The sequence below is a fragment of the Mycteria americana genome, chromosome 6 (genome assembly GCF_035582795.1).
Source record: "Mycteria americana isolate JAX WOST 10 ecotype Jacksonville Zoo and Gardens chromosome 6, USCA_MyAme_1.0, whole genome shotgun sequence".
Taxonomy (NCBI): Eukaryota; Metazoa; Chordata; class Aves; order Ciconiiformes; family Ciconiidae; genus Mycteria; species Mycteria americana.
In genome coordinates, this window is record NC_134370.1 from 25,341,981 (window position 1) to 25,369,894 (window position 27,914).

At 37.8% G+C, this 27,914-nt stretch overlaps 1 protein-coding gene across 4 annotated transcripts in view; it reads left to right on the plus strand.

Moving 5' to 3' along the window:
• ADK (adenosine kinase) overlaps positions 1-27,505 on the plus strand; it is a 299,685-nt gene extending 272,180 nt beyond the window's left edge. For all 4 annotated transcript variants that reach the window (XM_075505130.1, XM_075505131.1, XM_075505132.1 and 1 more), the window contains 2 exons: positions 8,811-8,897; positions 26,336-27,505. In XM_075505130.1, coding sequence (XP_075361245.1) covers positions 8,811-8,897; positions 26,336-26,460 — 212 coding nt within the window. In that variant the 3' untranslated portion in view covers positions 26,461-27,505. The remainder of the gene's footprint in view (positions 1-8,810; positions 8,898-26,335) is intronic.
• The last annotated feature ends 409 nt before the right edge of the window (positions 27,506-27,914 follow it).

Here is a 27,914-nt window from a genome sequence, read left to right on the forward strand (position 1 = left end):
GAGCAGGAACCCTTTTTTTTTTTTTTTTTCCTTTCTTCTAATACATATCTTGGTGGTCACCTTGACAATAGGAGAATACAAATTAGGTTTCAAAGATCACAAGTTGAACTTAGCTATACAGGTCAACTAAAGTTTTATGATTTTTAATATGTTTTAGTACTTCTAAAAAGAAGATCAATGTGTTATTTTGGCTTTTTAGGTTGAAATAGCTCAAAACTGAATGATTCAGCAATTTAATACTACAGAAATAAAACTTTAAAGAAAAGTAACTGAGAGTGACAGGTGATGGTAGGAGTTTGACAAGGTTCCACAGACATAGAGGCTGGAAATTTTTAATTTGTCTGCTGGGTTAGTTATTTTGGTTTTGTCAAGCAGCCCGCTTTTATAGCGTCGGGGTTTACTTTAAATGACAGTAGTGCGTGCACTGTAAAACCTGTTGTGTTACCTTTATGAGTGCCTATATGCTACTGCCATGCTTTAAAGGGCTTGTTACACAAACATACGATTCAAGAGCTCTTGCTGGAAACTGTTTGTCAAAACTGCTATTACGGTAACTGTATCTGAATGAACTTAGCTCACTATGTAGTCACTATTGTATAAATTCAGGGTTGCATAATTTACATTAAAAAGTATGAAATTATTTAAAAGGTGGTAGATCGACCATCCTACTTACAGCAATGGTTAGGTAATACTTTTAAACTGATTAAGTGATACTACAGAGATCGTAGTTTGGGTTATTTAATGATCTAAGAAATGATCTGCAACTAATTTAGGGGAAAAATAAACTCCTTCATTTTGGGCCAAATTTTCTTTCTAGACTGGCATAACGCTTAAAGAATTCCATTAAAACAGTGGAGTTGCTCTGCTTTTAACTGGCAATTTAAGAGCAGAATATTTTCCCATTGAGATTAGAACAAATTTCAGCCTCCACTGCAGTGACATCTTCTAATAGATTTAAAACGTGCAAAAGCCTGAGAAAATTCATTTAGCAAGCATGTTTCATTCTTCAAAAATAAATAAGTAGTCTAGGGAGATCTTAATTAAAAGCAACACAGAATTTACAAATACAGCATGAGAAGAAAAAATAATTGTAAAAATTCTAGATCTGAGCTCTGAGTTAAAAGGATGAAAAATTAAAACTTCTACATGTAATTTGAATATTTAAAGGCAATGCTGTAGAATTTCTATGGTGTACCTACCTCAGCAGTGTCCAACTAGTATCCAGTTAATTTTTTTTTTTTTTTTTTTAAGGAGAAATATATATATATATATATCTGTACATTAACTTATTTTTAGTAATGTTTCTAGGGAAGGCTGCCTCTCTCATTCTGATGGACTGATTGTATTTATGAAACTAAATATAAATTCTCCCAGAAGAAAAAGCTCCTTCAGAACTGCTCTGTAGTGACCTAATGCTTGCTCCTTCTCTTTTCAGCCTTACTGATGCTCAAGTAAAATAGAAGTGCCTTGGGCCCATTTCTGCCTCCACTGACGACCCATGCTTCTCAGATTATCATGTAGCATAAACAAAGCTGTCATGTAACGTGGCATTTATTTAAATGATGTGAATTCTGTGTTCACCACTCTGAAACTGAGGTATAGCTAAGAAAGCTTGCAAGTTTTGACAGGTGTGTTTGCCCCACTAGGGCAATATGCTTAATGTATAAAAAAATGTGAGGCATAATACAGTTTTTGTCCTGCTCAAAATCAAATTGTAATGTGTTTTTCTCCTTTTTTTTTAGCCAATGCCCTGATAAGCTTTTGCTTTGACCTGATTATAGGTTGATATTTTTCAGAAAATTCTCCCATAGGACAATGTTTTGATGGTCCAGCTAGGCAGTGGTTTAAAATATGTCTGTAGAATACCATGAAATGGAGTACAAACATACACACATTCCTGCTAGTGTGTGGGTCAGTGCAAACAGTAAATGAAGTGTATGGTCTGCTTTCTGAGCTGAAAGATGCTTCATTTTTGCACAGTCCGCATAGCCAAGTTTCACAGGGTTGAAGAGCGCGTGTGAGCTAGAACGTATGTGTTGGTTTAACTTGGACATACGTATGTGATATATTCTTTACGTTAGACATTGACATTCCAGCTGTCATCATTTGTGTGTGTTTTCAATTCTTGAGCTACGTATTTACAGATAGAAATAGATTTGTTTGTATTTCCCATTCCCATATACAGCTCAAAAAATAATAGTTTTTGGGGGGGTTGGCTTGGTTTTTTACATTTAAGGATCAAATAAGATGTACAGTGGCCAAACCAATACATGTAGGATTTACAGTGCAGGAAGAGATATTTATATTTGTTAATATCCAAGGTGAGATCTGTTTTTGTGTCACCCTGTACTTGCACCGGTGTGGCTAGGCTCACTGCAGAAGAGCATGCTCTCGATAGAGACTAGAATCATACAATCCACACGTTTCATTTATTGTAACCCATCTGTTCTGTCTTCAGGACTATTTTGGTCCGAGCTCTTCATAGTAATTCCAAGACAGTCATTGTGTTGTATCAGTGAAATATCTGCGGAAGCTTTTCTTAATTTTGGTGCCTATGACTTCACGCCCTTTGCCTTTCCTGAGTCCTCAGCCCCTTTGCTGGTCCAGACAGAGACCACAGGAAAAGGACTTTGCTCTGAACACTACCTTATGCCTTCAGCAGCCATGCCGAGTTAGAGGAGTGCATTTCCTGGCAGTTCAGTGGGCGCAGTTTCAGCTCCCTGTGAAATCTGTGCCTAGCGGGCAAATGGCAATACTCTTGTGTGCTCGGAAAGGCTTTTTCAACAGAGTTCATTGCCGTTCTAAACCTTAAACATTGTGACACATGCCAGAAAAATTCAGTGGCTTGTTCTTTAGGGCAATTTTTCCATATATGTATGCATATATATGTATATATTAAAAAATGTTATATTAGCACCAAACTGAAGCAAAACTAGTATTTTCTGTTGACCTCTTGCTTCCCCATCGTTTACACACAGTCATAGTGTTTTGTTTGCTTGTGCAAACGAAGAATTATTTAATACAAGAAATGAAGTAGAGCTTCAACTCGTGGCACTGGCAGTGATGATACAGAAAACACTGACGTTTACGTGGCTCCCACACCTTCTATAAAGTAAACAAAGCACATTTGGGCCTAGAGAAGCTATTTATAAGTCATTAGTTGATGCTGTTACATTTTTTACAATTGTTGTAACCAGATACAGAGTTCTGAGTGTGATCTCATGCTGGTGTAAATCAAGAGTTATTTCAAAGGAGTGGTGTTGAATTAACAGGAGTGCAGATGGAATCAGATGTAGGTTCAGAGGATATACGCTGGGTGCAAAAACAGTGTTTAATTTTACATCATTGCTAATAGCTGATGTGTATGAGTGTACAGGTTCCTTTGGAGGAACCTTCTTCCCTCTATTAACTCGAATCCTATGAATCACACTTCAGTTAGATGCTATGAATATGACTTCTGAATAAAAATACTCTTGACTAGATAATGGGACAATGTGTATGTCTGAGGAAAGCTATAAAGGGAAGACAAGTTTCATTGAACATCTTTGGATTAACTTTACCTCCTAGGAGAAGAGGAAAAATGGGGTCTGCACACTGTCATTTCCCCTACAGATATCTATAAGACCATGAATAGAGCCACAGAAGATTCAAAGTCCTTGGAATCATACTTCTTCTCTGTTTCTACTGAAAATTAACTAACTACCTCTCAGGCACGGTTCTTTGCATCTTGGCCAACACAGCTATAAGGACGTACTTTTGCTTCGAAAGCTGCGAGGAGAATTTTAGCCTAATTGCACTATGTGGGTCTTTTATTATGGAACTAAATTAATATTTGTATTTATTAATTAATTGTATCAGACCATAGACGTATAAGTGCATTATAAATGACAACTACTCTATAACTTGTTTGGGGTAACATGGTTTTTTATAGCAATGAAGGCTTAACAACTTCTATATTACTAGTTATAAAGTTTTCTTGGCTACATATTTAATTCATTAGAATACAGCATCATTTGTTTTGTATTATTAAAATATTTGATTAGAAAGATCCCAAAGCACGTGGCTGACTTGCATCTCGGTTGTTATACTATTTAACTCCATTGACTTGCACAAATAAATTCCTTATTTTTCTGACAAGCCCTACATGGCTACAGCACCAGGCCACACAATGCGCAGAACTAGATGGAGGAGAGAGGAGATGTTGGCATGCAAAACAAGGCAAACTTCACATGCACACAGAAAGTGCCAGGGGGCCTGGAGCGTTCATCCAGTACGGCTATCGGAAAGTCCCAGCCTGAAAATGCAGGATCTCGTTCAGTTTGCTTAGAAATGACAAGTTGAATCAACACTGCCAGGTTTGAAATACATCATCACTGGAAGTCTTAAGGAGTTCTAACCAGGGGTTCAGCGCACAGTGCCCTGCCCCACGTTGCCTTACAACTTTGGACAGTGCTGTGCTGATATGGTGGGAGAATTGCAGCATCTATTTGATTTACGTTATCAAGCATGGTATCTTTGTGTGAAGCGCAGCAACAACAGCATTTCTTACTGTAGAAAAAACGGTTGTTAGGAGAAAGTGTTGTTGTACTAACATTTTTAAAGATGTATTAATATGCTGAAGAAGGTGCAGAGACTTAGAGCCTATAGGCTTCTGGGTTTTACCTTCTGGAGAGAGGTAAGAGCTCAGAATCATCCTGACTGATGTGGGCTTGTTCTAATACTTTTCTCATTACTTCTACCTTATAGCTGCCCAGAGACATTTATAGGTTTTGAGTTAAAGTTTCTATGTTCTGTTAAGTTCTTCCTGTCTCTTTTGGTTTTTTCCCCTCCTTTCTTTTTATCTGTTTTTGGCCCCTGATCTAAAGAAAATTAGAGAGGCTAGAGGTGGGGAGGAGATGGGACAGAATTCTGTTTCACAGTTGTTCCTTTTTTACAAGTTAAAGCTCACAAAAGAAACATTAATGTGTCTCCATCTTGTAAGCATCTGTACTACCACTACCAGCCCACGGATCAAAAGCTTATTTGAGGAAATAGCTAGATGGTTTTGTATATATTTTAGGGCTCCCTTCTTCCTTTTATTTTCTTTTAATATAATATTAAGGACACTCCAACATGTTGCCCATAAGAGTTCTGTTACAGGTAATTAAATGTAAGTTTACACATTTAATCTACTTTTAAGAGCAAGAGAGACTGGTAAATGACCCAGTTAAGGAAAGTACTCAGCCTAATTGGATGTAATGATTGCTTGCTGGTGTTTATTACTGTACTAAGAGTAGACGTGTAGTCTGTGATTCTAATTTGGTTTAAAGACAGACCTGTAGTATTTGCAGCTATCATCAGAGTTCGATTGTTTCAGTTAACATCATGAAATAGGCTTGTGTTCATTTGGGAGCTTAAATGTATTAGAATGGAAGGAGCACTGTTTTTTCAATTAATATTGCTCTCCAATTATTATCTCTCCAGACTGTTTTACCTACAAAAATATCTTAAGCTAGATATGCTAGCATGTATTTTTGCGTGAGGAAAATAAAGATAGATTTCACATCTTTATGTACATAATGCAACAAATTAACAATAACTAAATTTACCAATGAGCTGATTCATTCTGATGCTGTCTTCAGCCCATGAAATCACCACATTAACGTTTGATTTTGATTATTTCCATATCATTCTAAAACAGTTGAGTTCCTCACTAATGTAAAATCATTGAGAGAGCTGAATCAAAGTCCCAAAATTTTAAATTTCATTAATGCTTATTACTAAAACTTCCCTAATTATAGACACCTTGTTGTAATTTGCACTCACAATTCTGGGCTTCCAGGAAATAATACCCAAGTGGAATGTGTTGTGTCCCAGGGTGTTTACCATAGGAGTTGCTTAAAAATAGAACACTGGATTTTATGCCCAGAGGAGCAGCACTTGGACTTCAAAACACTTATGTAATTATTCTTTATTTCATAAGCTCTCAGAATGATAAATTAAATCAGAACTGACTTTGAAAAGCAAGGCCACTGATGACCAGTGCACTTAGCCAAGGTGTCTCTGTGTTTGCTATGATGGATTTGGGAGTTTGATAACATGATAGATCCCACACAAAAATGAAGTTAAAGCAACATTAAAGTCACAAAAGCAAGGATATTCAGAATGGAGACTTCTGCTTCATCTTAATTCACCCTGTTGTGCCTAGTTGTTACAAAACACAGATCGGTGAGAGATGTTAGCTATTTTTATGCTATTACACAGACGTAGCAAGGTAAATTAATGGCAGCTTTAATTCTAACTGACTTCATTTATTGTGAAGGAAAGAAAAAAACCACCTCAGTTATATTTTGTTGTATCTTTCAATATGTATTATTGTTAACTATAGTTTAGTAGACTCTACTATGTTAGTGGAAGTTCTCCCGAGGTTAAGGAAAGATACTTTGCCTATTGGATGTGTGCAGATGGTAATATCTTTATAATGTAGTATGTGCTCCAAAGCCATGCTAGCTGCTTCTGAAACTTCAGTACTTCAAAATATGAGAATATTGCTCCTCTTGAAAATACATAGTTATAGAGACAGAATGTATGACCCGGGTAGAGATAGAAAACTCTGACTGGAAAAAAAAAGATTGTTCTCGTACCAGCTGAATTCCTAGATGTGTTTGGGGTTTTAGACTAATTCAGTTACTTACAATTACATCTACTGCAGAAAGAACAGAATAAGAGCTCATACTGCAATACTTACCTGCAAGTACTAGAGGGAGCTAAGGGAAGGAGTCAGGACAGAGGAGGAAAAGAAGGGAGAAAGATGATGGTGAGAACTTTCATTTGTGTTAGTTTGCTTGTATAGAGTCTTACTTGATGCCAAGCCCCATTTACAGCATTCGAAATATAACGTCTGTGCATTATTCACTCTCTGTGCCCAAACACATACATTTGTATGCATATGCCAGTGTCTACTGTGTATTTAACATAGAATATCTGTGTGTGCCCATGCACACTTGGGAAGGAAGCAGGTTAGTTTATTACAGTGGGTCTTCAACAGAGTTATCACTTTGTTCATTGTTTTAGGATTATCTAGAGCAAATCATATATACTTTCTTATGAAATGGATTAATACACTCTGCTTGTCTGGCGGAGTTTAATGTAAGACCTCTCTTTCTTGATTTCCAATTCAAATGAATCCCGTTAGAATTACTAAAAAACATTGCTCTTGAAGACTGTCTTAAGAGCACAACAGCGTTGAAGCACGTTTCTAAATAGCTCTTTTAACAGGATAGAGAGTAGGATGCACTGAGAACTGACTGAAACCTGTTCTTTAATTGGAATATTCATCTTGTGTTTTTCATTACCCTTTTTCCTTTGCCTCTCATGGATGGTTGTTGCTAATGCTCCCCTCCCCTCCTGGTGGGCCAGCCAACAGTTCCCTCTGGAGGCAGCATCATTATATCTGCCTGGTTCACTTAGTAGCAGATGGTGAAGAGCAGTAGAGCTGATACACTGCATTTCACAGAAACCAGGATCCTTCTGGTACCTCTGCAGCATACACAGACTTGCCTGATTTGAGACTGTGAATTCTTTATATGCCTCCCAAACTAGGTTTCCTTGTTTGCTACTGTCTACGTCAGTGTAAGAGTGATTTTTATGATCTGCTCTGTTGCTGGACAGTGAAGAAACTACTCATCTCCAGCTTTCAGCTACTGGAGGGTCTATTTCCCATTTTAGTTCTATTTTTACCAAAAATTAAAAGAAAACAGCTCTGATGGGTTTCATTTTCACTGGTTGACAGGCTTTTCTTCCCCCTCCCCTTTTTTGAATTCCTGCTGTCTGCCAAAGGACAATCTGTTTGCTCTGAGACAGTTTAATGCATACTGACTACCAGAGGCAGAACTTCCATTGGCTCTGTTACAGGGGTAATTTACACTTTAACAAGGTATTGTGACAAGGTGGTAATTATATTTTTATCACGTCATTATGACATTACCACCTGGAAAGCCATAGCTGATTAATTAGTGGCATATATTAAATTTATAACCCTAGAACTCTAAAGTTATCATACCTAAGTGGTGTAATTATGTTGAACTGTGGTGTGGCAGTGAATTGGAGGTGAAGATGCTGAGTATCCACCTATTGCAATAGGTTTAACGAGTGCCAGTAGAGGGCAGGGAGCTGCAGAGAAGGAAATATTTTTTTTTTAAAAAAGAAATAGTAAGGAAGAGGGTGAAGTCATTGAAATCTTGACACCAAATCTAGTCAGATGGCAAGTTGCAAGGCTTCTTACATATATGTGTTTTTAAAAAAGATGTAATTTGAGAGCACTTTGATTTACACTAGTTCCAGCTTTTTATTTCACAGCTTTGTTTTAGTTAGTTCATGTGCATTTTGGTTTTTACAATGCAGTAATTTCTGTTGAACTTTTGGAAGGCTGGACTGGCCATTCTGGAGGCTACATCACCTCTCTGCAACTGATAGGAAGCAATGCTTTTGGCAGGATGGATTTTTCTTAGTCTTGTCCAAATGCCCAGGTTTTATGTTGTTCCTCCTGATTTACTTTTTTTCTCTTGCCCTTAATATTAGGAGATAAAGAAAAGAAATTAAGCTGGAAATAATTAACAAAAATTTCCCCAGCAAATAGCTTGATCAAATGCGTTCCTGTATCCCTATGCAGTAAATACAGACAGAATTATAAACCAAATCTATTTGTATCCAAATTATCGTGTTAATGGTCAGAGCTCCAGTTTTGAATTGTTTTGATTTTCATTGTTTGTTGTGCTTTTCAAAGTCATAGTTGCAAGTAACTCATGTTTTATTCTCCCCTTCCACCATAGAAAATGAAGTGACTACTTTCCCTGTGTTGGTGAGTGATCAGAGTGAAATCGTGGATACCAATGGAGCTGGAGATGCGTTTGTTGGAGGTATTTCTTACTTCTTTCTCTTGTTTGGAGATTATCCTATTATTCTCTCTGTATAAAGCCTACCATTTTTTCATTCAACTGTCCTTCAGCATGAGCTTCATTCTTTTAGAGCTTTTCTCTGCATCCTGAAGTTACATGGTTTAATTAAGTTCTGATTTTCAAAGGGAAAGTGTGTTCTATTACTTTAAAAATAATATGCCATTATGCTGTACTCTGGTCGTTTTCATGAGATTAATTGTATCTGTCAGACTGTTGCATAAACAAACTGCATCAAATACTATATAGTGTACAGAAATCCCTCCTGGCTTAAATGTTAACACATTGTTGTTCTTTAAAACAGGTTGTAGTGAATATTAAACAGTATGTTAATAAGTGAGCATAATGTCTTCTGATCGTGTCAATTTTGGTTAGAACATCTGCTTCCAATACAATTATTTGGACACCAGAAAAGAACACAAAGGGTTAATTTGTTAAAACAAACCCAGAAAATGTCTGGCATTGCTTAATATCCATTTGCAAACTTACTATTTTTTTTGGCACCAGCTCTAAGGAAAAAAGAGGATGTTATGTCTATGCCTGTTTTAAAAAATGATTCAATATAAGCCAAAAACCAATCTAATCCAAAAGTTCTGTCATTCATTGTAACCTTCATACATGTAGTTCTGTGATGCACTATTGCATGCTGAAGGCTCTAATATCCAGTCCGTAGTAGCTGTAAGGAGCTCCATTAGTCACTAATTTACTGGAAACATTACCAAAGAGACTTCATAAATAGAATTGCAGGGCTCAGTCTTGTAGCTGTGAAGGGGATAACAAGCAGTGTGTTACCAAATTAGAGCTTCAGAATTGTGTCCTGCTTCACGAAAGTATTCAATATAAGCTTAATCTTAAGCATGTGAGTAATTCCATCCTTACTTAGTACATCACTTAAACCAATGATAAATTTTCAGTATATGCTTAAATCTGGCTGAAAATGGGAATGTTATTACTCATTGCTTTGGTGCTTTTGTGAATCAAAAAGGACAGAAATAGAGGGAAACACATTAGGTCATATTATTCATACACCTTTAAGTGAACGCCTGCCACTCTCTATTGTTCCTAAATCACAAACAAGACTAAATTTGAACCAGTAAGTAACAGTGACTGTAACATAAATAAGATCTTCTTCAAGTGCTTGTTCTTGTATACATGTGCTCTGTGTATCAGCTGTGCCAGTAAGCTGCTGTTCTTGTTGTGAAAAAAAGAGAAAAGATCTTGCCTATTTTGTTTTCAGATCCTGAAAATAAAATAATACTGGGTAGGGCCCAGGTGGGCAATATGGTAGACACCAACCAAGCTTTGCCTCATCAGGAAGCAGCTTTTCATGTGTCTACCATGTTTATCTCAGCTTGTATGTATTCTCAGTTCTTCAGATTTTAGGCATTTTGAAAGCAGGACTTTTTTGTAATACTCCTACTTTTGTTCTTTCCTAGTTTAGCTGCAGGAAGACTATTGTGACTAAATAATCAGGCTTTAAGAACTGCCTGGTCTCTCATAACCCTTCCTCTTTAAATTATATCCTTTTCCCTGATATGGCCATAGCTGCTGTATTTCTGTAGAAGGGCTAAAATGTTGACTTTAGTAATTATTCAGAACATCCTGAATGGACAGGCTGATATAAACCATATCAGATTCTATTCCAAGCTGCTACCTTCCACCAGCAGTGTAAGGAGTTTGGGCACATCCTGTCAGGCTGGTCTTAAATCAATTGTGAGATTCCTTTCTCCAAGGGGAAAAATGATGTGGAAAATGCTAAACTCCGTTGGGAAGGAAGGAAAGAAAATAGGTCTTCTAAAAGATCAACTCCCCTTTGTTGTTCGAAGTCTGTTGAGATAACATGTCTGGGTATAGCAAGCTTCGGTGTATTTGTGGTAATCTTAAGAAAAGTCCTGTGTTACTGTTTATGGACATCTATTATTTTCTTCAGTTCCCCCACAAATAGCACTGAGGCATCAGATGCTTTTTGTATGGAGCACAAATGCAATGCAGTCCAGTGGTAGCATGGCATTGTACAGTTCTCCCTTGATACCAGGGAAGGAAAGGACCACAGCTGGTTTTCCCTCTGTAATGGAAGTTGGCTCAGCAGTTGCAAATCTATTTGAAATCTCATTGCAGTTAGATGCTTACCTGAGTATCGGTATGCGAGCTTAGGTTCTTGTTGTGACATATTTCTCTCTGCTATGACTCACAAAGCAACATGAGCTTTAGAATATCCATGGTACTTCCACTGGCTTCTGAGATATCTTAGCTCTCCTCTGTCACTCCATAAATAATAAATTGGTCGTTGATTCTCCTCAGAGAACAGATTTTCCTGAGTTTAGTCCAGATGGGAGATTTGGGAGTCATAACAGTCTAGATACACAGCTGATTCTAGTCTTCTATACTGTGGTCTCCTTCTTCATGGAGTCATTTCATTTTCCTTCCCATATGTAGGAAATAGGATACTGGACTGGATAGGCTTTGATTTGGTCTGTGTTTCATTTGGGGGAAATGTCTGTATTTTATCTATATCACACTTTTCATGTGTTTTCAAAGTACATATATGCAACAGGAAAAGTTCTTTATTGTCTCCTTACCAGAAAGCCCTACACAGTAAGGTTGATAATACTACTCAACATATGTATCTTCTGTTGATTCTAGCATTGAGCCAGATGCAGTGTTATTGTCCTGACAGAATTTTTATAATGGGAAGGTTATATTCTCTTCAGTGTTTTTCTAGCTTCTTTCTTTGATTGAGGTTTTTATCAAGTTGTTACTACCTAGGCAATAGTACATATAATATTTTGATTTTAGTGTCCTTGTAGTAAAATGTTTCAAAATTCATCCCTTAACTCAAAAATGCACTCAGTGTTATAATATACTCTCCTGGAAACATAGTTCCTTTATTCAAACAGCAGAGAACAAAAGTCCCATGGCAAAGCTTCCCATACTTCTCTGGCAGTGGTATATTAACATGACTGAACAGTGGTTTTGTTGGAGCAAATGTCTTGGCTAAGAGGGGAATGTGGGATTTAATGAGAACTAACTCCATCAAGCAGGATTTATTTTGCATTAGGAGGTCAGGTTTGTTAGACTCTATCATATTTTGAGAGGTCTTTCACAGAGGCACTCTCTTCCAGAGGTATAACTCACAGATTGTAAGGAAATTCCTTCTCGATAATTATGCCAACTTGGCAAATCACTCCTCGTGTGTTTCTCAGTGTGAAAGTGGAAAATAAGGAATCTGTTGGGTTTTTTTTTTTCTAGAACCTATCTAACTACTGAAGGTCTTGAAACCTTGTCATGAAAAAGTTTAAAGACACAAAGTTTCTGGGCACTTGTAACTCTGTGAGTTGATTCATGAGTTCAGCATTTCTGAACATGAAGCTGCTGGCCTCCAAGGAGAACTAGCTCACTCCAACAGCTAGCAACAAGAAATAAACTGTGTTCTTCAGTTGAAATGTGTTCTTATTAAGCTGGCACCAGGAATATCTCTGAATTTCTTGCCTCTTACTGCAGGCATCAAGTCATCTGCCATTCAGGCTGGTGCAATGCATGAATGAGAAACTGGGTTTTAAAATTGCTGCAGGTATCTTTATGCTAAAAACACTTCTCTAAACCATACTAACAGAGTTCTGCCTTTATTGCTTTCCAGCAACACTGCTCCTTTTAGAAGTTTAAGTAATAATAATTTACTTTGTAGCATCTCAGCACCTCTTGTGGATTTCTGGGGTACCACAGATTTTCGGTTATGAATCCCTGAAATACCCATAAATTAAAGTTGCAATTCCACCTCCAGGTTCTGATGACATTGACAAATCACTTGAGCTTTGCTGACATGGCTTATGTCACGAGAGTCCTCTTAATGGAATTACAGCCTTCGTTTGTAGAGTTTGGGGAACATTCTATTACTCGTTAAATTAACATTTATTTATTACTAGTCAGCCCCAGTTTGAACCTTTGCAATAATGATAATCAAAGCATATCTAATGGCAATAAACAGATTGAAATATGGACAGTTTTACCATCTTATGCTTTCCTTTATGCCATCCTGCTCTCTTTAGCCGGAGTAAGTCTGCCCTCTGTTTGGACTCCCCTTTGTCATTGCCACTGTAACTAATGAAAACAATAAGCATCTTTTCTGATCATTACTGCCATTGTTCCCTGCAAAATCTCTCCCCTAGAATCTGTCTACTCAGTGGAACTGGGTAGAGAATTCATAATAAATGAATAGGAGAAGGTGTAAAATCAATGTTTCTTCAGGTTCTGTCAATATAAATATATTGACTTAGTAATCCACTATGATTTAGTCATATACTGCATGAAAAGTACTGGAGTATGAAATATAACCGCAAATCATTTTAAAGTAGCGTGATGAAGCAGTGACAGAATGATCACAGCAAGCGTATATTACTTATCACCATGCTATAAAGATGTTATACCACTCTCAAGGAAAAGAAATCCCGAGATAGAAGGAGCTCTTCATTAAGCATTGTACGGCGCCAAATACGAGCTGATAGCAATTTGCCTCTGTCGGTATCAAAGCTGAGGTCAACAGCTCAAACCACCTGTCAGTTTAAAAATCCCATTGGCAGCTTTCATGTACCAAGGAATCTCATGAAGCTGCTAGCTATCGTTTGAAAGCTACATTCAGAATTTTTTTGGTGCACGTGCTTACGGAATAAGCAGTTCTCTCTCTTTCTCTTGTGAAACCTAGCGTGAATCTTATGAGATGGCCAACTACTGTCTCAGCTATCAGAGAACTACTCTGATAGAAGACAGGGACAGCAACAAAAGAGGAATTGTCATCTTTTATACGTGTCCTTGCATGAGTGTGCCTCATGGCATCCTTATCTTTTCTCTAGAGGACATACTTCCCTCCTTTTGTTTCTGTTTCTGTTGCCAAACTGGCTCAATAAAGCCATTCCCTCATCTTTAATATAGAGGTTAATTCTAAACATTATTTTTCCATCTTAATCTAAATGCCTCTACAAATTAGATAAAGAGCTTGGACTCCTAAGAGTTTGCCTAAAGGTCATCACATTGTTCCAATTTTAGCCTGCTTTCATGAGGTAAATGCAAATTATTTTCTATAGAGTTACATGCAGCTTTGATTGCAGAGCTAAGTAATATTTGGTATACTTCTACATTATTGAAATGTTAAAATACCATCCTTAATGTGAAACATTCTTTGAATATATTATACATATATATATGTTTATAAAAACACAGCAGAAGAAATATAAATATAGGTTTGCAAATACAGTGCACAGAATAATTGCTCATCATTACTCTTCCACTATTAAAAGTTTGATTCAGAAGCCTTTTTTAAAAAAGGTCTGGTTCTGTTTTCCGAACACAGTAGTATAACTTTGGAATACCTTGACTGAAGCCGGTGGATTTAAACAAGTATAGTATTGATAAAAATGGAAACAGAACTGAATCCAGTATAGTGATTCTTATGCTGTTGTTCTGCAGAATCAGTCATTTATGGAAGGAATCCAAGAATCCTTAAAATAAAAAATCATCTAGGTGGGATTTAACATGATCTGAGTTGGCCCTGCTTTAAGCCAGGGGCTGAAGCAAGTGACCTCCAGAGGTCCCTTCCAACCTAAACTGTGCTATGGGCCTATGAGTTCTAATCCTCTAGGAATTAGGTTCCCAGGTGCCATTTCCTGCTCCTCAGAAAATCCAGCCTCAGTCATCTTCAGAGGGCAGTGTTGGTGGCTAAAGAGTACAAGCTGACTGAATTAAAAAATGAAGCTTATACAATGGGAATTCCATCTTCTCACAGTAAGTCTGATATAGGGCAAAGATGGACTGTATTCATGACTTTGTCTAATAAGTCCCTTATGTATTTCATGTGAAGGAATTGTGTGGATGGAGGCATGTGCACATGTGAGAAATGAAATAAGTTCTTATGGATAGTTGCTATATGGCTATACCAGGAGTGCTGAACATGCCAAAAAGATCTGATATGCCTTCAGGAGAGACAGGTGATTTGAATGGTTTGTCAGAATACTATATTATGAGTCAGCTTGTGACTATATTAAAAAGAAAGTTCCCTAGTGGATTTATGGGCTCTTTAAGGTTGTGGAAGAATCTGTTTTCACTAAAAACACTGCAGAGAAATGAAATATTCCTCTTATTTGTTGTATTTTCATCTCTATATGAATCTCTGTTGTAAGAGTTGCCCTCCCTCCAGTACTCACCACCCCTAAAACATTCTAGATTTGTTGAAATAGGAGTCCAAGGAACTAGAAACAGTTCTTTACTGAACAGCAGGAGTCTGATATCAGAAGCTACTTAATCCACTTACAGTGGTCTTTAATTTGTATAAGGTTTTTATACTTGTTTAAGATACCTTGGGAAGTTGTCATCATTTTTTAATCACATTTGATAGGGAGAAATACAGTGGATAAAATATCACTGCTGTGATGTACTGCCTTCTGATAACACCAGAGCTCTGAGATGCAATTTTATTTGCCAGCTGGGAGCGAGGGGTATTTTCTTGGTGATATCAATTAAATATGTAAGCACATGTAACTTGTTATGGCTGATTTTTGCTACAAAACTTATCTTCACGAGCGAAGAGACAAGGGGATACTACTTTGAATTGTTCTGTCTTTTCTTTGAAGTAAAGATAAATGTTATAACAGAAATCAGCACTCTCTTAGTCTTCATTTATACAGCATGGGTGGCTAATTGCCTCTGAGCAATCCTGTTGTTACTGAGATCATGGCTGATGAGATATAAAGCTTTGAAATAAAAATACCTTCTTAATGTCATCAGCATTTTGACTGACAGCCCCTTTTGCCCATCTTTAATACTTCTGTTTTATAAAGAGCATACATGAGTATAATAGCCGAGCTGCAGACAGGGCATCAATCTCTGCTTGCTAGCGGATAACTTGTCAACATGTTCATGACTTACTGTCCATGTGTTCTGATGGCATTTGTAACTCTCTCAGATAAACATCACATCTAAACCTAGGCTATTAGATGGCCACGTTATCTCTGTAACTGACCTTCTACAAACTAGAAAATTACCGGATTATATGTTCCTAGTTGATTTTTCTCAGTCTCAGCTAGAGGCACATCATTATTCTGATCAATAGTGTAGCCAGTCGCTAGTAATTTCAACATTAGTACAGGCACAATTTGGAAATTTGCCACAGTTTGAATTGCAGCTACTTAAAGAAAAACATAAAAACAGATATCAGTCAGGAAAAACATGGAATATCCCTGTTTTCTTTTTAATTCTCTACTTCACTTTTTACCAATTTCCATTCAAAATTGTTTCTTTGGAAATAATACACTATTCTGTGCTGGCATTATACTTAAAACTGGTAGCAAGCGTTGTCCGAGTATAATTTAATTGTGATCCAATCTGGTTTAATTGTTTTGTTTTAATTGCTACCCTTCTCTTGGTTTCTAACTGTTCGTCTTAATTTTATTACGTGTATTTTTTATCAAAATATAGTAACTTAAATATGGTGACTCACATTTTCACCTATACAATTTAAAGACAATCCAGAAAAATACATAGTAGAATTAATGTAAAGCAAAATGTTAGCATACTTGCTCTCATTTTTTAAATAACATGTAGAAGTGAGAGATCCATTTAAAAGGATCAGTGTATGGAATTAAAAACCCTCAGAAGTTTCTAATTAGACTGAAGCAGGACCTGATCCTTCTAGCCGCTGTGTCTCTTTTCCTGTCAGTGACACCATCAGTGTTAAGGGAGCCTCAGTACACAGCAAGAGGATTAATATTTTGCAAAATTGGGTTTTAAAAGGCTAATTTACCTCACCATAAATTCAGTGACATTCTGGACAGGCTTTGTGAGAAATAAACGGCGAATAGGTTGCGTACATTTTAGAAAACAAACCTACTGTGTTAAAAATAGATTTTCAAAACCAATTATAAAGTTCCAATTTTTGCTGTAATAGCTATGGGACAATTACAAATTGACTTAACGCCTCAAAGCAAATCATCACCGTTTAAAATACTTTGTCATGCCTACTATCCCTATCCTCATAACATTTCATTTTATGTTAATGTGTCATGTGTTAGAAAATCATGTAATGATAAAGAAAATGTTCATGTGGAAGGTTAGAAATTACTTTAATGAGTTATTATTACCTTGCTCGCAGACTGTTGGTAATATTTTTTTGTTATTTTAATGTATTCTGAGTAGAGACAGAGGCACTAGTCAGATTGGATCATCAAGAACATTCCCCTGGGAATCAGGGCAGGATATAGTCCCCTAAGAAACGATGTGTCAGATTAAGCTGATGCTATATTCGCAGGAAGTACAACAACACACAGCGAAATGTAAAAATACACTGAAATATATATTATCTATTTCTATTATCTATTTCACATCTAATATGACTTGGTGTGGTGCTATGGAGATTGACACAATGACCATAAAGGTACTTCTCAGGCTGTGGTATTAGCTAGCAGGGTCCTCACTCACTTGCAGCTGCCTCTATTATATAATAGGATGGTAGCATCTCCCATAATTTGTTCGCTTCCCCCACACTGAAATGGGCTCATACTCGAAGTGGGAAGATGGCACGGTTGCAATAAAAAAGAAATAAAAGAAAAAATATGATCCCAGTTGAAAGCAGTGGTAGTAGCAGTGCTTGTAGGTTGGTTTGACACCGATCTCTGACTCTGCTTAAAGGGACATTACTGCTATTGGTGATCAGTAAATTGTTAGTAGCAACCCAGGACTGTAACAGATATTTAAAGAGGGAAAAGATAGTAAATGCCACTGTATTAAAATAGGAGCATTATGAATATAATGCTAGGGTAAGCTATTTCAGCCCACAAAAGTCAAGAAATTCATAGGCTGCCCAGCTACTGTATTCCACTGCATCGGGTGTTGCTTTTTGATTCTCTTTGCATACTTCTGGCTTGATTGTGTGGGCGTATACCTGCAAGTAAAACCTTACCGAGAGATGGTCGCTCTGCAAACACAGCTTCAAATCTCCTAGCTTTCGTGCATGCGAATCTCAACTGTGAAGTGACATTCACGTAGCCTTTTTTGTGCTTGAATATATGTTAGAAACCGAATAGAGTATAGTACATAGTATTCCATTTTGTTATGCTTAGAACTTCATTATTTTGACATTAAATTAGTGAAATTCTCTTCCTCTTATCCCAAGCAGTAGGTGTAGTAATCTGCACCATTTAATGTCAATACAACAGGTCTGTTTTGAGGCTCAGAAAATTTCCTCAGGTACTAATAAAAGAAAGCTTATTTCATTCTGCTGTCTCAAAAATGGCTAAGGAGAATTTTAGCTTTTGAAGAACACTTCTAGGAAACTTTCTAGGAAATGTTTTTAGGAAAAACAAAGAGAAATATCAGCCTGGAAAGTAGTTTTTTCAGATAGTTAGAGAAGATGCTTCCAATGAAAATACCTGTATTTGGTTTGGCATATACAGTGCCTTGAATGTTCCTTGTAAGCTTGGAGGGATTTTTTTTTTAATCAAATGTTTTCCCCTGGTCGTGGCTGTTGGAGACAAGCCCAAAGCCACCAGATTCTGATCCAAAAGGGAATTTCCAAAAGTTCATCATGTGGACTGAAAAATAGGACCAAACCATCAGAAGTTATAACTTCGTTACCAGTTTCCTCCATCACATCTTTCTTGGAGCATATTGTAGACTGAAATGATTCTTTTATTGGACAATAAGATGCGCTGGGGAGCTTAATAAAAGTGATATGCAACAGGTTACAAATAGAGTCCACTGATGATGATTAATGTGGAGAGTGTCACAGTACAAAACACAAGCCTCTCCTCCAGCTTTGAGCTGTTTCCCCTCAAAGGGTGGACAGTACTCAGTCAAGGCATAGGCCAGCACAGTGATAGGAAAGCTCCCATCACTCTTAGTAGGCTTCAAATCAGGATCTAAGTTTTCTCCATCCATTGCACAGCCTTCAGGACCAAACCACTATGGAGTTACAACCACCATTCTTACTTGCACAAAGGCATCAAAGAAACAAGACTGTTAATTTTCCTTAGAGAGAGTCTCTGATGGGCCCAAGCATCTATACAGGCCTTGGCAAGTATGGTGATAACTTACTCTGCGAGCTGCAGTCAGCTGGCCCAGTAGGTCCAAACAGTGGGAATCATATATGCAATGCAATAGAATTATTCAGCCTTGAGTAACTGATTCCTAATGGAGTAACGTAGTGGCGTTTTATTTTGGTTTTTTTATTGTCACATTTTTTTCAGGAATCTTTCATTAAGATTTTCCACATGTAATGGTTTAAAGCATTAGAATCTGAACTCTTTTTTGCTTTGTGTATTCAACACCTCTCCATTCCAGGAAAAGGCTGCTAAACTGAAAACACTCCTTTCACTTATTCATAGTTGTCTAGTAAATGCAAAGTTGTATTATTTGCATGTGTCCATAAATGACTGTATAGCCTCAGACTAAGGAAGACGTACACCCATCTGAGTGATCCTTACAGAAATTCAATGCGTTCAAAATGTGTCCATAAATATAAAGAAGACAAGAGGGATAGGGACAGCAATACCAATACTAACTGCTTTTCTTGAAAACATGCTTGGTTTAGTATTCATGCTGGTGATTAGAAAGTAAGAAGTTTGTGTAAGAGGGTTGTACATAGACAGTGAAATGCATTTAGCACGTGACCATTTTATAAATAAAGTAACTACAGACTTCCGAAACATTTTATTCATGATCTCATGGTTTTGTCATTCTCTGGAAGTAAAAATATTGACATTTACCAGGCTGTTTGTTCCAGCTTTCTGATCTCCTGCAGTTTATTTTTATAACAACCTTATCGATGAGCCTCTTACTCAGCTCTCTAGGTTTAACTGAGTTGAGTCGATTTGTTACCACAGCTTCAAGTAGCTGTTACAGAACAAGCGAGACATCCTAATAAAGCTGTAAACGTGTTTACTCAAACATGGTATTGATTTTACTTGGAGAGGGAGAAGCTAGTGCTTAGCATGGTGTCAGGGAGGATGAATTTAACTGCAGTTTTTCATTGTCATCTGTCATGGTTGTGAAACACTAAGTGAAGCCACAAGAGGATAATTAGAATTGCCAGAAATTTAGCCCCTAAAATCAGTTAACCACTTGAGATTTTTGTAGTTTAATTAGTTTTTATTAAAACTTTCCTCAGCGGTATAGTCAGGAAGGGTTTTCTAATGTTCTTTTCAGTGAGAGTGAGATTTCAAGGTTGCCACTTGTTAGATATACATCTTAAATTACTGTTTTTCTGAAAGGGTTGGTAACCTTTTTTCTCTCTCTTGTAATTAGCCTGGCACTACAGTTCTGTAGAAGCACAGAACCATTTCATTTTAAAAGAGAGGGAAAGACACTTGTTTGTACACATATACATTTGTAGTTAATAACATATATGTGCCTGTGTGGAATAATTCTTACACTATGTTTTGAGAGAGCAAGTGCTAAGGTATGTGAAGGTTGAAAGAAGTATAGTGTATTTGAAGATGCTTACATTTGCTTTGTCTTATATACTGTAAGTCTAATGTGTCAGATCACAGTGCCAAAATACATGAAAACAGAAGCCAAATCCCACCCTTAATCAAAAACGTTTCAATTTAGAATAGCCAACATTTGGTTTGATAGCAATGGGCAGGGCCTCTGGCTTACCACAGTTCTTGGCTGTAATATCCACCATCTGCCACAAAATTAAAAAAGGAGAAACCTCAGCATGTTGACGTACGGTCGTTCAGTGACTGTATTGCAGAATCATCTGATGCCAACATCTTTTACAAAATCTAGGTTGGCTGGTTGGCTCTTGGCACCAGCGTTGCTAACCACCTGATTACAACTGACCAGACTCGTGCTACCACAACATTAACCCACTCCAACAGTGCTAAAAGACATCCAAAAAAGCCTCAGTCATATCAGCTACAAGGCTGTAACTTGCTAGGGTAATGCTTCTTGAAAACTGCATCTTCCCACACTGCTGGCCTGGAAAGCTAGTGGGATCACATAAAAATAGATGAGCGTTCGAGCAACTGTGATAAATGCTGTATGTGAACGAGAGTGTGAAAAGGTGCTTACAACTGTCCCCCATGGTGGAATAACACCATTTTTAAAAAGGCAGTTCACAAATTAAGCTGTAGAAACTTTAAATACAAAAAAGAGGAGGCAGCTCAGCTGTTCATGACCCTTTCTGTGGCTGGGACAATTTTGCTGGTGAATGGCCTGGCTAGCATGGATTATATTAGGTGCTTCAGGGTTCAGCTGGAAGAGGATTGTCTGGGAACATCACATAGCAAAAAGGTTTTCAGGGGCTCTGACTCAGGGTCAGCTTGTAATTGTTTATAATTAATGCATTTGATAATTGCTTTTTTTCTGCTTTTCTCTCTTGTATTTAAAAAAATACATTAATTTTGCCTTGGGCATTTTATAAAGGTTGAAAGTGTGAGAGAAACTGCAGAAAGACGAGTAGTGGGGGAGCTGGGTGTCGGAGGCTATAAACGGATTTCCAGCCAGCATTAGTAATTAACAGTCGTTAAAATTAATTGTCAAGTGTACAATTTGAAATGAAACATTTGGCTTCAATATGAGCTGTTTTTAAGTGTTGTTAAACCATTACTGAAGCAGACCAGAACTGTTTTAAAATCTCCGCTATTGGACTCCCACATTCCTATCCAACTGCAGTAGTGATAGGCGTTCATTCAGAATTACCACTGATACCCTGGAAACGAAACTTCCAAAGAAATCACTGATTTCAATGAAATTGCCTCTGAAATGTCTATTTTGCTGGCCACAAGAAAATGAACTGGTTCTCCTTTAATGATTTTTAAGTGCTACTCAGCTCTTAGAAGTAGCAAAGTAAAGACAACACCTTTTGTGTCAGTCGGTGGACTGTCTTGCTGTGTCTTTTCAGATTTATATTGACATCCCTAAAGAGATTTGAGCTGGTTTCAGTGAGGGCCTTGGTTTGGGTCTGGATTTTGAGGCTCAAGCACCACTTCTGGCACTTGGCTTACAGAACTTTTCCTTTGGTGGTGAGCACAAAAAGGAAGAAAGCAGCTTGACTCATTCTGTTTGCAGACCTAACAATTATAAACATTGCCTTTGAGCATATGTAGTAAGGAAGCTGGAGATAATAAAGATTAACTCTCAATTATTTCAGGCACACTTTTCAGAGCAAAGTGATTTCAGAGATGCTTTTCTCTACTGAGCAGAAAAGAAATAATTATGGGCCAAAAATAGCTATTGGTGTGTTATAATCACTTCTATCATCTGGGAATGCAAATACATTTTGTACCACTCTAAGGTTTAAAGCAGCTTTTGAAGCAAAGTTGTCTTTGCTTTCTAGGAAGATGCTGAATAAGTGGGATGAATTGGACACAGTTCCAAATAAGTTCTTATCATGACTAGGTACAAGGTGATTACTTGGCTGTCCATGCTTGTGAGGGACAAAAGGCATCCCAGTCTACTCTGAAAGCTTACCAAGATGGCTAATTACAGCAAGGTGGCCTACTAGACATCCTGCAACTGCCATTGCTCTTACTCCATAAACGGTAAACACTTTGGGTGTCAGGGCAGGAGGCAGACAAGTGGGAAAGCCTTGAGTTTGGTTCTTGCCTGTGTGTTCTAGTGTGAAGAGCATGGTGCACAATGCGTGTAACACCATCCACAGCTTCAGCAGTGTAGAAATGCTAGTGCAGAATAGCTGCAATTAGAAGGTGGTAGACAATACTGCCTGAAGTTGTTTTGGTAAAATATTTGAAATAAGGTTGTCTCGTGTAGCCAACATATACTACTACTTTCTGCGCTCCATTCCAATGATAGCCAGGCACTGCTATCACTAGTTCAGGCCATGGCAGAAGTTAAAATAGTTGCTGAGCTACTTTAGTATGTGCTGGGATGATCTAGTTCTGTGATCCCAGGCCCGTGATACAGGATCAGAGTTCAATCCTGCCCTTTCTGCCTGTGAAACTGTACGAGGAGTGTGAAGTAAGTCTGAAGCCATGTTTACTTATCTTCTTGCATTTCCAGTCATGGCACCTTAAAGAGATTACAGCCTTCAGCTGCTTATCATCTTCCCTCCACCGCCCTGCTCGCTGGTAGAGCTGTTTGAGTATTCACTAACCCACTTCAGTTTAAATCAGCTGGGTTAGCAAAGATCTACTATTCAACAGCTTACTGTTTAAACTAATCTGGCTCATTTTGACAGAGTATCAGGTTATACAAGCAGCAAAGAAGGATGGTGAAAAACAGATGGGGCAGTAACTTCTTCAGTTGGAACTCGAAGATCTGAATCCGTGCCTTGAGAGTATGACTCATGGGGTTTGCATCACAGTACCTTATACACTGGAGGAGGCAAACTGAATTATATTCTGACCATGTTGCTTTTTACTGCATTAACTAAAAAGAACATTCTGCAGCTAAGGCAGCCAACCTGATAGAGCATTTTGTTTCTCTGCTCAAACAACAGTGCTTTCTGGTGTTCCCTCGGGGTCTGCTTTGCCAACTGCCTAGTCTTAGTATGTGATACAGTTCTGTGTTTGTGATGTGTGTGCTTGTATTGTCATTCGATGCGATATTGTGTCAGATACTGCTACTTCTATTTCATCTATGAAACACATACCTTTTAAGAGAAACTCAACAGACAAGAGAATGGTTTGAGGGCAAACCCCCCACTGCAGTTTCTACATATCTCATATATGACAGCTGTACTTAATGTCATTTCTCCACCACTCTGAAATCACAGAGATCTCTCATTTCTATCCCCAATTAGAACAGGATGTTTTTTCACCTGATTCTGCTTTCACTTAGATCAGAATAAATAAGAAGTAGCTTCACTGAAGACAAAAGATACAAACTACAGTGAAACTACAGTGAGCCTTGGAGGTGATGACAGTTTCAGTCTAGTTGGTATTGAAAAATAATTCATGTTTTATGGTCCTTCGCTCCTTAGATTTTCTCGTCTTCATATATGTTTGATGCCTGGATCATAAACATAGAGGACAGTTGTTCTTTCTTGTATAAACCCCCCTCTGAATTCATGCTCTGCACAAAACCTAGCCTCACGTTTGCCTTTGGAGGCCTGCCCAGTGCATCTTCGATACTTACTGAGTCAGAAATGGACTGTCTTAACAGCCTCATTTTACATACGGTTACAACTTGCTCTCAGGTTTTAACCACCCAGAAGCACACTGGCAAGCTCCTGCCTCCCAGGCAGTTTAAATTTAATGATTGACATTCTCCACGTATCCAAGGAAGTTTCTCCTAAGAATGCGTGTTAATTTAATGGAGAGCAGACCATTTTCATCTCGTTATTCAGAAATGGTCTGATTTCTGCCAGGCATGCTGTTTGAATTTCTCAGCTGTTACCCAACTATTACAGCTGGACCATCCTGCCACAGTTGTGTTGTCTGTCATCCCCTGACTGCCATCAGAGATAGCACTCACAGCACAATTTCTTCCTGTTTCAGATTCTCACCATTGTATACTGAAAACTCTTGTCTTCTCCACTTGTGCTTATGGACTTCACTTTTGTTGGTGAAGCAGTCATTTTTTCCCAGCTAATGTCAGTCAATATCTGTGAAATTCCAGCTAATATGTAGTTCTCTAGAAAAGTACTGATGTCAGAAACATACAAGTTTTCTCCTAGTTGTCAACTAAAATGCCTACTTTCTATGGCCTCCCTATTCCAATGAAAAGTATTTGATTTATAGATTTAGTAGTTTCAAACTAATTTGAAACAAGTAGCTTCAAATTTGATGCAGTTTAGAGAAAGCTATACATCAACTAGGCTTCTTTTCGCTATCAGTTGTGACCAAGAAGCCAAGACAGATCTTGGTAATTCATGAAAACGGGGTCTTTTGCTCACCAGTATTATCCTTCATTAATCTAGCCTTATTTTTCATGTTTTACATGATTTTTAGTCTTCAAGGAGCAGACATTATTGCATAGGATAAAATATTTTTATCATCTTCTAAAAATATGCTCTCATGTGCCACAAAAGGAAGTATTTAGAAAAGGAACACAGGTTAAATGAGAGCATCACAATATAATGTAGAGTCTTTGTTCCAATAGTAACCAAGCTGAACAGAGAAAGTGTATTTGAAAGCAAGCTAGCAGAACGTATCATCTTTGAATCAAAATTTGTAATATGTCAGAAATTGGTACCTATGAGCTACATAGTACTTATGAGAGACATGGTTTCAAGACTAGATTTGTACTGTTAAGGCCCAAGGCCTGTCAGAGCGTGACACAGGAACTTGAAATGGTGGATGAAAGTTTTAAAAAGAACATGTTTCAGCTTCTTATTTTCCTGGGCAAGTCTCACTTTCCTTCTGTGATTGGATGAGGAAGAGATACATCTGAAACATATTAAAAACAGGATAAAAGTGAATAAAATATTACCTCTAGAATGACAGAGTGGAGTTTTAAATTATAAGATACTAAGTTTACTTTTCACATCTTGAAAACCTCTTCCAAATTTAAAATACATATTTCACCTCTGCCATAACTTCTGTCATGCTTTCAGTCGCAACAGTTTCAGCTGAGACAAAATGTTTCAGAAATGCGGGACACAATCCATAAAATTTCTGGTGCTACTTGTACTTAACTTTTCCAAGTACCTATGAATAATCTCCTTTGTAGGACTCTCTGCTTATATTCATTTAAAGAGGTGCTCTGGGTTTCAAAACACTCAGCTCCAGTGATTTCTGGTTTTCTAAGCCATGCATGCTAGGGCTTTGTTATTAGCTAAAGCAGTTAACCAAGTGCCCCAATTCTGAGAGGTGCTTGGTTCTCCATACGGTTTGCTGTTTACATAGGTATCTGAACATGCTAAGAGGTACCCACTGTTTCTGACATCTTAGGTTAAATTTCCCATAATCAGGGGCAACAGATGTCATCTAACTTTCCTCATCAGGTAAAAATTTCTTACCTTCTTTTCATTGCGAACACCTGTAACTGTGAATATAGATAACATTTATTTGTTATGTGCCTTTCTCTTTTTTTGAGAAAAGCTTGTAGAGTGACAGTTGTGTGGGGCTGTAGCTGTAGCCAGTATGAACAGAAGGAGCTCTCTTCAGCACAGAAAACTGCTTCTTTGTTTTTAAAAATCAGGGGTTCTCACTGGAAAAGAAGAGAGCAAGAACTGTGGTAAAATAATTTTGAGGGCAGTAATAAAGATCAGTCTTGATAATCTTTAATTCACTTGAAGCTACCAAATGGAGACTTCAGGTAGAAATAACAGCAGCAGCACTCCAACTCAGCAGGTCACTCAAGCACAATACTAAATTTAAACTAGCCAGGCTACCTGTGTACATACAGTTAGGCCAGTATTTCAGTGCTTTGCCCTGTCACAAACTGATATGCTCAAAAAACCTAACCTAACCATCTTCTTCCTTCTCCTTCTCTCCCACTTTGTTCCATAGGCTTTCTCTCACAGCTCGTCTATGACCGGCCAGTGACCGAGTGCATCCGGGCTGGACATTACGCAGCCAGCGTGATTATCAAGCGTTCAGGTTGCACCTTCCCAGAGAAGCCTGACTTCCACTGATACTGGTGAATTGGAGGGATCAAGAGTAACTCCCATGTTGCCATGGGATTGCTGCCTAAATTTTTCCTCCTTCCCTTTCCTCACCTTTCCAATTACCTGCATCAACGCTTCTGTACTTCTGTTCATTGTATTCTAGCCAAAATATATATTTCTATGGTGTTTTCCTTTTCATACCTACAATGTCTCAGTAGGCTTAACTTTTGGAAACAGTGCTAAGTGAAGCTTATTCTCTCATCCATCAGGAAAAATTGTTCTGTTTACACGTTTACAAGGAAGTCCCATGTAAATGACACTGCTGATTAACACCATTAAAATACTTCTGTTGAATTATCTAGTTTGTATCCAGCTGTGGCCAAATCCTACTCAACTTACATGAAGTCGGCAGACTTGACTTTATTTGTCACTTAACATTACAAACCAGGAATTGTTCTTTCTATATAGTGGAGTCACACTGGTGTAAAGAGCGGTGTAAACATCCCGAGAAGTTCCTTACATGTTTGAGTGTACAAGATCTGGCCATCAGATGCAGCCCAGCTCCCATGAAAGCGAACAGCTATTTTGTCAATAACTTAAGGACCTGATCTAAAGCTGATGTCATGCATTCAGTCGTCTTACACTGATGCTAGTAGCTTTGGGTCGGGCACTATGTGAGAGCAGGGTCTGGCCGCTCTGTGTACAGTCCCATTCATCTGTCAGGTGAGCTAGCAGATAGGTACTTTCAGTGGTTTCAGGGCAGATGCATGAGTCGATGATGAACATAAACATGCCGATAGATCCTATCTCCTCCATGTGAGCTTTCTAGAGGCTGTATTTAATTAAGGTACACATAGTGAAAATGAGGTACAGAAATATTTATGCAGGATATATTGACAGGATATGCCAAATGGAATCTCTGAAACGCACATTTTTAAACTTTTAATTTACTTTGGATAATTAAGCAATATGGTGGATTTTGTTTGTATTTACAGTATTCAAAGAGGTGATCTGACACTGCATTCATTACTTTGCTATGTAATTTGATACTGATAAATAAAAAATTGTCATACAGTAACTCCTGGTTTTGTATTGGTATGTGTCCGGCTTTCTTCCACATGTTGTACTGAAATGGGAAGAGGAAATGGGTGCTAAACCCACAGTACATGCTAGATCTCAATATTTTATACGTGACTTTCAGTGTTCAGGTGAGTGTTCAAGGGTGATCTCAGCAGTAAGGAAGGGAAGGAACATCAGTTTGGTGTTTGTACCACAGATGAAAAATTAATGGCTAGGGTTCATCAGAGAATGTTAAGTCAGTACGGGATTTGCACTTTACTGCATAGCATGGAACAAGGGATGCACAGAGACTGAATGTTGTTATTACAGTTTGTGTATTGCAAAGAGCATGGGGAGAAATCAAGGCTATGATCCCGATTCCCTTGTTTGGCCCAGTATCCAGTCTGATACATTGGACAACA